This window comes from Schistocerca americana, chromosome 1 (genome assembly GCF_021461395.2).
Source record: "Schistocerca americana isolate TAMUIC-IGC-003095 chromosome 1, iqSchAmer2.1, whole genome shotgun sequence".
In the NCBI taxonomy this organism is placed as follows: Eukaryota; Metazoa; Arthropoda; class Insecta; order Orthoptera; family Acrididae; genus Schistocerca; species Schistocerca americana.
The window spans coordinates 676,745,944-676,759,618 of record NC_060119.1 but is presented as its reverse complement, the minus strand read 5'-3'; the positions used below and the strand labels follow the sequence as shown (position 1 = coordinate 676,759,618).

Here is a 13,675-nt window from a genome sequence, read left to right as displayed (position 1 = left end):
AGTTGACTCCAGTATATAAAGAAGGGTAAAAGAACACACCCACAGAATTACAGACCAATATCCCTAACTTCAGTTTGCTGCAGAATCCTAGAAAAAATTCTTAGTTCGATATAATAAACTTCCTTGATACTGAGAAGCTTATGTCCACGAATCAACATGGTTTTAGAAAGCATCACTCATGTGAAACAACTCGGAGCATGTGAGAACTGTGGTAGGGAAGGCGAATGGTCAGCTTTGATTCATTGGGAGAATTTTAGAAAAATGTGATTCGCATGTGAAGGAGACCCCATATAGGGTACTGGTGCGACCTATTCTTGCGTATTGCTAGAGTGTCTGGGATCCATACCAGATCGGATTGCAGGAAGACATTGAAGCAATTGAGAGGCTGGCAGCTAGATTTGTTACTGGTAGGTTCGAACAACACATATGCGTTACGGAGATGCTTCAGGAACTCAAACGGGAATTCCTGGAGGGAAGGTGACGTTCTTTTCGAGAAACACTATTGATACAGTGGTAACACCAGTTTCCATCATATCACCAAAGTTAAGTGCTGTCGGGCTTGGCTAGTACTTGGATGGGTGGTCTTTCAAGTCTGCCAACCAGTGTTGGCAAGGGGGTGCACTCAGCCCTTGTGAAGCCAGTTGAGGAGCTACTTGACTGAGAAGTAGCAACCCCAGTCATGAAAGCTGAGGACGAGTGAAGAGTGGTGTGCTGACCATATGCCCCGACATATCCGCATCCAGTGACGCCTTTGGATGAGAGGATAACACGGCAGTAGGTTGGCACCATTGGGCCTTCCGATGCCTGTTCAGATGGAGTTTAGTTTTATTTTTAGGCATTTGAAGGTGAACAATGAATGATTCTACTGCTGCCAACAAACATAGCGCATAAGGAACATGAAGATAATATTAGAGAAATTAGGGCTCACATGGAGGCATATAGACAGTTGTTTTTCCCTCCCTCTATTTGTGAGTGGAACAGGAAAGGAAATGATTAATAGTGGTGTAGAGTACACTCCGCCATGCACCATCTGTGGCTTGTGGAGTAGCTATGCAGATGTTGATCGTAGAATTTGCATTGCAGTGTACTGACATCTTGTGAAACCAATGTAAGCGAGGTAAGTGAGATGTATCCACTATCAAACTGCGACCAGAAGCAAAGTGGACTATCCTGTGCCACAACATGCAGCTGAACATAACATGTTTGATTATTCTTTCTACACTTGATTAGTTTTAATAGGTTTAACATAATCTTTTGTTTTCTCAATAATTTAAACAAATGTGATGTGTGATATCATAAAATATAATGTAATGATAGGTGTATTTTCATTTCATTATAATACAAAAATAAGAGAAATAAATAATATACAGGACTCGAAAAATAAGTCACCAGAAAATAACACCGAAATTGACAAAAAAAAATCTCTGTCCAGATATTCCTTTAGGAAATGTACCAAAGTTTGCAACTTCTCACCCCGCACACAAAAAAATACAGGAATCCATAACAGAAATGATAAAATTAAGTCTGAACCAGCTTAGTGAAGAATGCTGTTACATGTTTCAAAAAATTCTCCAATTCGACTCAAGTTTAAAATTACGAGGAGACAGAATGTGTGGCCATTGTGGCTGATACACACGCTTAAAAGTAGAAAAAGTATCCTATTTTTCACAACTATTAGTTCCTTCCTCATGGAGGAGCAAGTGGATCCCTCACAACATAGAAACGAGGGACAGATCCCAGAATTTTGGGTTATGGAGGTATGTCCTAGCTAGCCATACCCTCTCCTTATAATTTACAGTTTTTCAAAGGCAATTTGCTTTTTGATACCTACAATGACAAAAAAATCTCTGGCCAAATGTTCCATCAGGAATATTGTACCAAAGTTTGCAACTTCTCACACCACACACACAAAAAATTATCATCTTTACTTGTCTTCCACCATAACAATGGTGTCTTTTATGTTTGTCAATGTTACACACTGATTGTTATTAGTTAGATGTGAATGCATTGTGCTTTAGTTATTGAATAGTCACAAGCTTATGAAGAAACTAGTTGTTTCTCTTAGTTTAGACCTGGCCAAGATTTGTGTCCCAGAGCACGCTCGCACTCTTGGAGCACAACCAGTTCTGTGCAGTGTCCGGCTTCCCCCACGACTGCACTATTCCGGGAAGGTGTGTGGATGAGACTGCTGTATGTCAAAAGCTGCCCACACGGCGAACTTAGGATGACAATGTTTGAAACACAGTGTGACTATTAAAAGGCGAATATTATAGCATACTTTTACAAGCAGGCTTTTATCACTGGAATTAATTTTCAACTTTTTATTTTTCTGCCAAAGCAATAACTTTTGTTACTTACATTAGTGCCATCTAGTGGTAAAATTCTTGTTAAATTTTCCTATTTTTAACAGTTAATATTTCCAAAAGTATACAACTTATCATAGTTTTATTTACATTGAATACATTATTATGGTGTACAATTTGGTTATTAAATTACATTTCAACATATGCACCTGCGCTTTCCATACAATTATTGAATCTTTTAGGAACAGAATCCACAGCTTTTCTTAGCATCTCAACTGGGACATATGCAAGTACCTCATGGAAATTTGGTTGAAGACTGATGATAACATTTGGTTTTAACTCGTACTCTTGTTCCTTAGCCCAGCTCCAGAGGAAGGAGAGGAAGGATCATGTGGGGTTAGAACAGGGCTGCATGCAGGCCACTCTGTCGATTCCTAGTGGTGAATTCATCTGCCAGGATACTGTCATCAAGCCATTGTCACTGGAATTGTGTTGTGGGACAGAGCTCCATCTTACATTTCCCTTCCATTTTCTCCCCCTTGAATCGCAGGACATTTGTATGTTTTGAAACACTCAAAATATCGTGCGTCATTCATGATGTTGGGTAGCATGTATGGGCCAATAAATCTTACTGATGTCATTTCATACCAGATGGTTGTTTGGTCTTGGTTGCATTCTTTCAACCATTACATTTGTGTCTAAATTTGACCAATAATGACAATTCTTATGATACACAGAACTCCAACATGAGATACACTTCATCAAACCACAGTATATTGTCATACAAATTAGGATAATCATTTCCCCAACCAAGCGTAATCTTTGCAAAATTCCATTCTCCTGTTGCTGTCCTCATTGAACAGCTGTTGCATGTAATGGGCTTTCAAGGTCAAAAAGAAAGCTTTGTCTTGTTGACTTTGAATGGCTCTGTTCAAAGATTCAAGTTGTCTTCCAATATATAGATGTTGAGGGTCTTCCAGACTGACTTTGATCTTTCACACTAGCTGAGTAGAAGTGTTCTAGATGAGTACATGTGTGTTTCTCATTTAACTACTTTCACATTGAAATACATTCCAGATGTGGGATTTGTTAACTTTACTTTGGAACCATCATTGTTCACTGTTTCTGGCTCTTGCAGTTTCTCTGATTAAATGTTTTACTTTGATGACCTTGTGAATTTGCATGTGTTATGAAATTGACACTACACGAAATATTTTGGCATTATTTATGTTCACTTAGCTTCTGATTTTGTATGAAAGGAAAGATTAATGTTTCTGATTTGCCTTCCACTTCAACTTATTTCTGGATTTTGTCTTCCAGTGTGTGTGTGTGTGTGTGTGTGTGTGTGTGTGTGTGTGTGTGTGTGTTTTAAATGAAGAGGAACTGACTAATATATACAAAAACAAATTACTTTTAGGATGACATTCCCACAGTCCCTTATGAAGAAGCACTTTTAGAAAGAGAGCAATCCCGTTCAAGCATAGAAAGTGGAGAGTCCTTAAAAGAGCAACTGGCTTCAGTCACTCAGCGAGCTACACAATTGGAACAGGACAGAGAGCACTGGAAACTGGAATTTCAACTTCTTCAGCTGAAACATTCTAAGGTAGGTTTGTTGAAACTAAACCATATAATATATTTGGGGGGGCTGTGAGAATTATATAAGTTTTTATCATCATTGTAAGTATCTAATTAGAAGAGTTGACCTTGGTTTACAGTAAATTTTCCTTGGTATACGCTATTTCAATTGTGGCTTTCATATAAATTTACCTTTTGGGACTGGAGAAGTTCCTTCTAAATGATAATGACAGTTGCTTAATTAGTGAATGTTTACAACGGCTAAAAGGTAGACAAGACACTTTAAACTGAAAGTTCTCTGGTGAAATATCTGGTGAGTACAATGACTACGGAAGAATCATATAAGCACCCACCTTTCAAAATTTTTGAACTGTTGTTGCTGCCAGTTGGGGGCTAGCACTGTCATCCTGGATGCCCATGAGGGCTGCAAATGGAAGCATCCTGTATATGTGCCTACCTAGGGTTACAAAGGAGAAGAAGGCAAGGGGGTGATGAGACTCCATGAAGCCATAGACCTAGGTTGTCAGCAGGGCACTGTACAAGTTGTTGGTTGTTTCATAATGATGTGGACAGTGTTTACGTGGAATGGACTGGGTCCTCTCATCCAACTGAACAGATCATTGATGGAAAGGGGTTATGTTTGGCTGCTTGGAGACCATTCACGGTCTTCATGTTCCCAAACAACAATGGAATTTTTGTGGATGACAATGTGCCATTTCACAGGGCTACAGTTGCAACTGTTTTGAAGAATATTCTGGACAATTTGAGCAAATGTTTTGGCCATCCAAATTGCTCAACATGAATCCCATTAAACATTTATGGAACATAATCAAGAGGTCAGTCATGCACAAAATCCTGCACAGGCAACACTTTCACAATTATGGATGGCTACAGAGGTAGCATGGCTCAGTATTTATGTAGGTGACTTCAAACAACTTCTCGAGTCCATACCTTGTCGAGTTGCTGCACTGTGTTGCCCAAGAGGTGGTCTGACAAGATATTAAGAGGTATCCCATGACTTTTATCACAGGAGTGTCCATTTGGCAACAGGTATCAGATCTACATCAAAAAGATTTTGTTACAAGTAAATGAAGACAATCACAGGATTCCAAATTAAACACAAGCATTGTAGCATCTGCTGGAAAAATAAATATCCAGCACTCCAAAATTAAATGTTGTTACTGTTGGATGATTGTAATGCACAAATAGAGAGAGGAAAGCATTTAAGAAGGTACTAGGGTAATATACTGCACACCAAAAGACAAAAATCGAAAAGTACACTGAGCCTAATTCATAAAGGTCAGCCATCTGGCATCCACTGCTAAATAAAGGCCTCCCTCTACACTCTTACACACATGATGATGATGATGAGTTAAATGCATCAACATTCCATGTTTTCTGATTTCATCTCTCCACCTCCCAGTATGTCTTTATCTCGGACTTTTCGTATCTTTTGGCAAAGAATTTCTTTGGCCACTAATGGTGAGGTTTCTTTCTTGATTAGTATGCCTGTCATCACTGAACATTTCAGTTTATGATCTCTCCTATAAATTCATAAAAGGTTGTTTGTGTAGGTGAAGAACAAGGGACACAGCACCCATCCTTCATACCCTAAACGTTATGTTCCCTCATTTTTAGGTTAGTTTTAGCCTGGACACAATCTGTCAACAAGATCTGCTTTCCGTTATGAAGTAAAGACTTCATCCAAGTAAGAGAAATGGCATCAAAGCTATAGCAGCTTAGTTTGCCAAGCAAAAATTTATCAGGCACATAATCACTGGCATTGGCAAGTTCATCCCCTCTTCCAGCTCCACTAACCTGTATTTGGATGCTGAAGTTCAGCAATACATTGTGCCTAAACAAAATGTGAATAGAAACTGCTGGGTTTCTAAGGTCAGTGGTACTTTCTGTCAAGCAGGGTAGGATCAGAATATTAATTTCCCATAAGGTCTGGATTGTACATGAGCTTTAATCTATGCACAACATTTCACCTGAAGTTATTAATTAAGAAGATATGCAGGAAAGTGAAAACACGACATTCCTAAGCCCAATGTTAGGTTAAATCACGTCAGCCCTCCAAGTGACTCAAGATTCTTTTTTGGGTATGTGCATGGTGAATATATATTCCCAAGTCCTTGTAGTATTCCTTCTTTTCTGTACTTCAATTCTCACCACCTTATATTCTATTCCTTTGCTCACTCTATTTTTTTCCCACTTTCCTGATGAAAACCTGGCTTTCACCAAGGTCTTAGGCTGGCCGCGGTGGCCGAGCGGTTCTAGGCGCTTCAGTCTGGAACCGCGCGACTGCTATGGCCACAGGTTCGAATCCTGCCTCGGGCATGGATGTGTGTGATGTCCTTAGGTTAGTTAGCTTTAAGTAGTTCTAAGTTCTAGGGGACTGATGACATCAGATGTTACGTCCCATAGTGCTCAGAGCCATTTGAACCATTAACCTAGGTCTTATCTTGCCGAAGTCTCATGACTTTAACATTATTTTTTATATTTCTTAACTTCTTTTCATCCCTGCCCAGGACTCTGGGCAACCCTCACCTTACCAAGTGGCTGCTGTCATGGCTGAGTGGCTCCTGTGGAGAGAGGCCCCAGTCAGAATGGGTGAGAAGAGTGCAGACTGTCTGTGAAGAAGTAACACAGGTTTCTCAGGCTGCCGTCACAAGGCCCCAGCAATCTCTTCAGATCAGAACTTGCGCTATGACACTTGACAGTACAATCATCAGTATTGCCATCATTAGCTATAATGTGGAGAACCATTCTCCCCAAAGTACCTAGTCTGTACTAGAATAGATGGCAAGGCCTTTTAATAAACAAACATCAATTCGTTGTGGAACATGTCAAAGATAAGACATAAAATTTATTCACAATTGTGAATAATGACAACCATCAGCTGTAGAAGGGCATGACGACAATGAAAATTTGTGCCAGACCGGGACTTGAACCTAATTTTTCCGCTTGTTGTAAGTGGTTGCCTTACCATTTGGCTATCCGTGCGCAACTCACTACAAGACCCAAACTTCCATACGTCATCAACCATGTGTCTACGACCTGGACTTGTACATCCGTTATGTATATTCCTATACAGGTCAGAAGCTGTACTTGAAAGTTGCTTGCCCGGTGTCTGCAGAGAAATAAGATATTGCAGTGGCTGTGTTATTCTGATTACAATGCAGAGTTCCTTTGAACATGCATGCATGTCCAGAAGAACAGCCACTGCAGTGACTACAGCCATTATGAAAGACATTAAATGTATTCAAAATTGCAAATAATGATATGTATGGGAATATATATAATGGATGTGAGAGTCCAGGTCATGGCCTGTTCTCAGCCATTGACCTGTCTTTGCCCATCTTAGTCATCTAATTATAATGGTCTGTACATACATCTTACACACACCATTCTTAAACATAATTTTCCTGAGTATGATATGTTTTGAAATTCTGTCAACATTACAGTGTGGACACTATCAGAACGTTTCTTTTCTGCACATTTTTTCCTTCTGACATCGGAACAAATTTTAACACACTATTGGGTGTGAGTACCCCCTTCCCCCAGTAGTAGGTCCTTTCTAGCAAAATATTGCCCAGTAAGTCTGCTTAGTCCAGGAACTGGAGAACAATTAACCTCTTGACATTCATTGCCTCATCATGCTGCAAAAGAATTCCCTGACTCGTAACTGTACAAGAAACTGGGTGAGGGTGCAATTTTTTCTTTCATCCACTTTGTGTGTCTCCTTATACGACGCAAATGTTTTGTGATGCTCCTCAGAAGCAACTGAAAGAACCATTTTTCCACAGCTTGAACTACTTTCTCTTGAAAGATTAATAAGCAATCGTTTGGTTTATCCCCTTGTACTTTGTGAATAATAAAATTGAAGTTTTTCTGTGGTCAGTGGCCTCGTCACTACCAAACAGTTACCTCTGTTGCTGAATCTGTGTGGGACATTGGAAACCAGAGGCAGAGTAGATGTTTCCTTCTCAGCTTTACAACCATACATCGAGGAACATCTTTCCTGCTGGGCACACAAGTGCTTACTGCCTTTGTCTTGCATTCTCATAAAAAATCAAGTACACCAGGGATGTATAATAGCAATCCAAGTATATCGTATAACCTTTGTCTAAGTACCATAGTAGTTTTCTAGTAATAAATTCAAAAGTGCCATAATACTGGGCTCCTCTGCCCCTTTCCCAACATACACCCCCATCCTATGCATGTATCCACTGAAAGCATTGCAGACAGCAAACAGCTTTGCCGTATTTATGCGATTTACTTAACATGTAAATAGGAATAAGATTGAAACTGTGTGCCCGACCGAGACTCGAACTGGGGACCTTTGCCTTTCGTGGGCAAGTGCTCTACCATCTGAGCTACCGAAGCACGACTCACGCCCGGTACTCACAGCTTTACTTCTGCCAGTATCTCGTCTCCTACCTTCCAATCAGCGCACACTCCGCTGCAGAGTGAAAATCTCATTCTGGAAACATCCCCCAGGCTGTGGCTAAGCCATGTCTCCGCAGTATCCTTTCTTTCGGGAGTGCTAGTTCTGCAAGGTTCGCAGGAGAGCTTCTGTAAAGTTTGGAAGGTAGGAGACGAGATACTGGCAGAAGTAAAGCTCTGAGTACCGGGCGTGAGTCGTGCTTCGGTAGCTCAGATGGTAGAGCACATGCCCGCGAAAGACAAAGGTCCCGAGTTCGAGTCTCGGTCGGGCACACAGTTTTAATCTGCCAGGAAGTTTCATATCAGCGCACACTCCGCTGCAGAGTGAAAATCTCATTCAGGAATAAGATTCATCCTTGAAAACCTCACAGTCCTTCATCAACCATCTAGTATCCATAGTGAACGAGTGAAGAAGCAACATAATTCAAATGATCAAAAAACGGGCAAATTGTGAACAGCAGATCATGATTAACCTGGTTCTGAAGAAAATGTTTTTCCTTGTTGTTTTGATGCAAGGGACAAAATTACTTTGACTCAATCAAGGCACATAACTGTTGCGGGAAAGGGATTATAAAGAATTGACACTTCACTGACTTCCAGTTTCTTCACAAGATTCATGTGACCTATTACCACACAAAACGCATTCTAATTTTTTCCCCCCACACATTGTTGGCTTTCAACTTATTTTGTCTTCCATTGATCTGGCATACTGATTCATCTGTTTTGACTGTTATTATTACTTAGTCAGGCATCAACAAATACCAGCTGTTTCGTGAAAAGGGTGCACGGAAGGAGGTTAAGTGAGCCAGTGAAGTTAAATGTAAATAAGCAAATTTCAACTTTGAAATCCCAATAGACCCAGTTTCTAAAGTAAAACTTGTGACTGAAATACCTAAACTACTCAAAATTAATACAGGTGTAATGCAAGATGGCAATATTCTCTTCAGCTCTATACTTGAGACAATAACAAGAATCTGGAATGAATTAAGAGTATAGAAAGTCATCCATCATTTAAGTGAAAATGTTAAAATATATACTGTGTGTTATTTGCTGATGATTTTGCCATACTTTCGGAAAATATAAAAAAATGTAACAATACGTATCACTCTTCTGGGATAGATAGCCCACAGACCGAGTCAAAAATAGCTTCAAACAACTAAATAAATGATTTATACCTAAAAACGAAGATGATGTGACTTACCAAACAAAAGCACTGGCAGGTCGATAGACACACAAACATACACACAAAATTCTAGCTTTCGCAACGAACGGTTGCTTCGTCAGGAAAGAAGGAAGGAGAGGGAAAGACGAAAGGATGTGTGTTTTAAAGGAGAGGATAAGGAGTCATTCCAATCCCGGGAGCGGAAAGACTTACCTTAGGGGGAAAAAAGGACGGGTATACACTTGCGCGCGCACACACACATATATCCATCCACACATATACAGACACAAGCAGACGCATTAAAAGGCAAAGAGTTTGGGCAGAGATGTCAGTTGAGGCGGAAGTGCAGAGGCAAAGAGGTTGTTGAATGACAGGTGAGGTATGAGTGGCGGCAACTTGAAATTAGCAGAGATTGATGCCTGGTGGATAACGGGAGGAGAGGATATATTGAAGAGCAAGTTCCCATCTCCGGAGTTCGGATAGGTTGGTGTTAGTGGGAAGTATCCAGATAACCCGGACGGTGTAACACTGTGCCAAGATGTGCTGGCCGTGCACCAAGGCATGTTCAGCCACAGGGTGATCCTCATTACCAACAAACACTGTCTGCCTGTGTCCATTCATGCGAATGGACAGTTTGTTGCTGGTCATTCCCACATAGAATGCGTCACAGTGTAGGCAGGTCAGTTGGTAAATCACGTGGGTGCTTTCACACGTGGCTCTGCCTTTGATAGTGTACACCTTCCGGGTTACAGGACTGGAGTAGATGGTGGTGGGAGGGTGTATGGGACAGGTTTTACACTGGGAGGGGGGGGGGGGGGGCGGTTACAAGGGTAGGAGCCAGAGGGTAGGGAAGGTGGTTTGGGGACTTCATAGGGATGAACCAAGAGGTTACAAAGGTTAGGTGGACAGTGGAAAGACGCTCTTGGTGGAGTGGGGAGGATTTCATGAAGAATGGATCTCATTTCAGGGCAGGATTTGAGGAAGTCTTATCCCTGCTGGAGAGCCACATTCAGAGTCTGATCCAGTCCCGGAAAGTATCCTGTCACAAGTGGGGCACTTTTGGGGTTCTTCTGTGGGATGTTCTGGGTTTGAGGGGATGAGGAAGTGGCTCTGGTTATTTGCTTCTGTACCAGGGGCGGTTACAAGGGTAGGAGCCAGAAGGTAGGGAAGAAGGTTTGGGGATTTGATCACCTGGTCCTACTCCAAATCCCATGCCACTTTCCTTGACGTTGACCTCCACCTGTCCAACGGCCAGCTTCACACATCCGTCCACATCAAACCCACCAACAAGCAACAGTACCTCCATTATGACAGCTGCCACCCATTCCACTTCAAACGGTCCCTTCCCTACAGCCTAGGTCTTCGTGGCAAACGAATCTGCTGCAGTCCGGAATCCCTGAACCATTACACCAACAACCTGACAACAGCTTTCGCATCCCGCAACTACCCTCCCGACCTGGTACAGAAGCAAATAACCAGAGCCACTTTCTCATCCTCTCAAACCCAGAAACTCCCACAGAAGAACCACAAAAGTGCCCCATTTGTGACAGAATACTTTCCGGGACTGGATCAGACTCCGAATGTGGCTCTCCAGCAGGGATACGACTTCCTCAAATCCTGCCCTGAAATGAGATTCATCCTTCATGAAATCCTCCCCACTCCACCAAGAGTGTCTTTCCGCCGTCCACCTAACCTTCGTAACCTCTTAGTTCATCCCTATGAAATCCCCAAACCTTCTTCCCTACCCTCTGGCTCCTACACTTGTAACCGCCCCCGATGTAAAACCTGTCCCATGCACCCTCCCACCACCACCTACTCCAGTCCTGTAACCCGGAAGGTGTACACGATCAAAGGCAGAGCCACGTGTGAAAGCACCCACGTGACTTACCAACTGACCTGCCTACACTGTGACGCATTCTATGTGGGAATGACCAGCAACAAACTGTCCATTCGCATGAATGGACACAGGCAGACAGTGTTTGTTGGTAATGAGGATCACCCTGTGGCTAAACATGCCTTGGTGCACGGCCAGCACATCTTGGCACAGTGTTACACCGTCCGGGTTATCTGGATACTTCCCACTAACACCAACCTATCCGAACTCCAGAGATGAGAACTTGCTCTTCAATATATCCTCTCTTCCCGTTATCCACCAGGCATCAATCTCTGCTAATTTCAAGTTGCCGCCACTCATACCTCACCTGTCATTCAACAACCTCTTTGCCTCTGCACTTCCGCCTCGACTGACATCTCTGCCCAAACTCTTTGCCTTTTAATATGTCTGCTTGTGTGTGTGTGTGTGTGTGTGTGTGTGTGTGTGTACGAGTGTATACCCATCCTTTTTTCCCCCCTAAGGTAAGTCTTTCCGCTCCCGGGATTGGAATGACTCCTTACCCTCTCCTTTAAAACCCACATCCTTTCGTCTTTCCCTCTCCTTCCCTCTTTTCTGACGAAGCAACCGTTGGTTGCGAAAGCTAGAATTTTGCGTGTATATTTGTGTTTGTTTGTGTGTCTATCGACGTGCCAGCGCTTTCGTTTGGTAAGTCACATCATCTTTGTTTTTAGATATATTTTTCCCACGTGGAATGTTTCCCTCTATTATATTCACAAATAAATTATTTGTATGAATGCGTGTTTTCTGTTCTTTCAGATATGCCAGAAAGAACAGACACCATGCACAATTCGCAGCTGGGAAACTCGTCGGCGATGCTTCCACATAATGTCCCAATGAAGCCTGACATCAGTAATCCACCCCCCCCCCCCCCTTAATTTACATAAATTATGGCTCATACAAACTGTGCTCCAAATATTTCAACAAAACTGGGTTGCATAGGGATCGTTGGTTTTTATACCATTTTACAGTTTGAATATGAATCACCCCAAATTGAACAATTGAATTGGAAATTATTCTCCTCCAATAATCATTCTTGCATTTGTTCATCACACACACACACACACACACACACACACACACACACACACACACACACACACGAGAGAGAGAGAGAGAGAGAGAGAGAGAGAGAGAGAGAGAGAGAGAGAGAGAGAGAGAGAGAGAGAGAGAGAGAGAGCGAGAGAGCGAGAGAGCGAGAGAGCGAGAGAGCGAGAGAGCGAGAGAGCGAGAGAGCGAGCGAGCGAGCGAGCGAGGGGGGGGTTATTATTTTGAAGACGAAAGTAGTACAGTAGCTTAGCAGTGGTCAGAACTGAAGAAAACAACGTGTTTGGAGAAAAATCTCAGAGACTGGCTGCTGCCTCTTCCAGGTCATTCTGTGCCCATGATAGTTACGATCCTGGATTCCAGCAATGACGCCTACTCCATAAGAGTGATAAGATCAAAGAATATGGGCAATGAAACAGTGAATCCTTTCAGTACAACAAGCAACCAAGTACACTTGTTTGGTGTACTGGACTGAGCCCTCCCATGCTTTTTAAAGATACATGTGGCAAGAGATATGGTCATCTCTCATCATGGTGCAGTATTCCAAATTCACATACACTGACAGAAAAAAAAAAAAATTCAGAACCATAAAGGAGTTATGTGACATAAACAAAGGTTCATTGGCGTCTTTCTAAATCTGAAAGATAATGTCTATTCAAATTTTTGCACTTCTTGCAGAAGAGTGGTGCTAGTACTGCCACTTTGAGGATGAAAATCAGGTTTGCTTTAAATACATGCAGTAACAGTCGTGAGTGTTAGTTACCTTTGAGATTGGACATGGTGAGTTGAGGTTAGTGAAGAATGCATTGAAGGTGACAGCCACCATTATCAACACCTCACTGATTTTGAACAAGGTCATGTAATAGGGCTATGAGAAGCTGGATGTTCCTTCTGCGATATTGCAGAAAGGCTTGGCAGGAATGTAGGCACTGTACATAATTGTTGGCAGTGGTGGTCATGAGAAAGTACGGTCACAAGAAGACTGGGCTCTGGACAGCCACATGGTACTACTTAGAGGGAAGACCATCTTGTTTGGGGCTCTGGCATATCATACTGCATCTGCAGCAGCATTTTGAATAGCAGTTGGCACCACAGTGACACAAGAAACAGTTAGAAATCAATTACTTCAAGGACAGCTCAGAACCAGATGCCCTGTAGTGTGCAGTCCGCTGACCCAAAACCTCCGCCATTTGAAACTTCAGTGGTGTCAAGCAAAAGTTAATTGGAGGGCAGGGTGGAGGCCCGTTG

At 42.2% G+C, this 13,675-nt stretch overlaps 1 protein-coding gene across 2 annotated transcripts in view; it reads left to right on the top strand.

Annotated features, from left to right (window-relative positions):
- LOC124608747 (protein phosphatase 1 regulatory subunit 21) overlaps positions 1 to 13,675 on the top strand; it is a 201,304-nt gene that overhangs the window by 171,756 nt on the left and 15,873 nt on the right. For both annotated transcript variants that reach the window (XM_047140013.1, XM_047140012.1), the window contains exon 12: positions 3,721 to 3,906. In XM_047140013.1, coding sequence (XP_046995969.1) covers positions 3,721 to 3,906 — 186 coding nt within the window. The remainder of the gene's footprint in view (positions 1 to 3,720; positions 3,907 to 13,675) is intronic.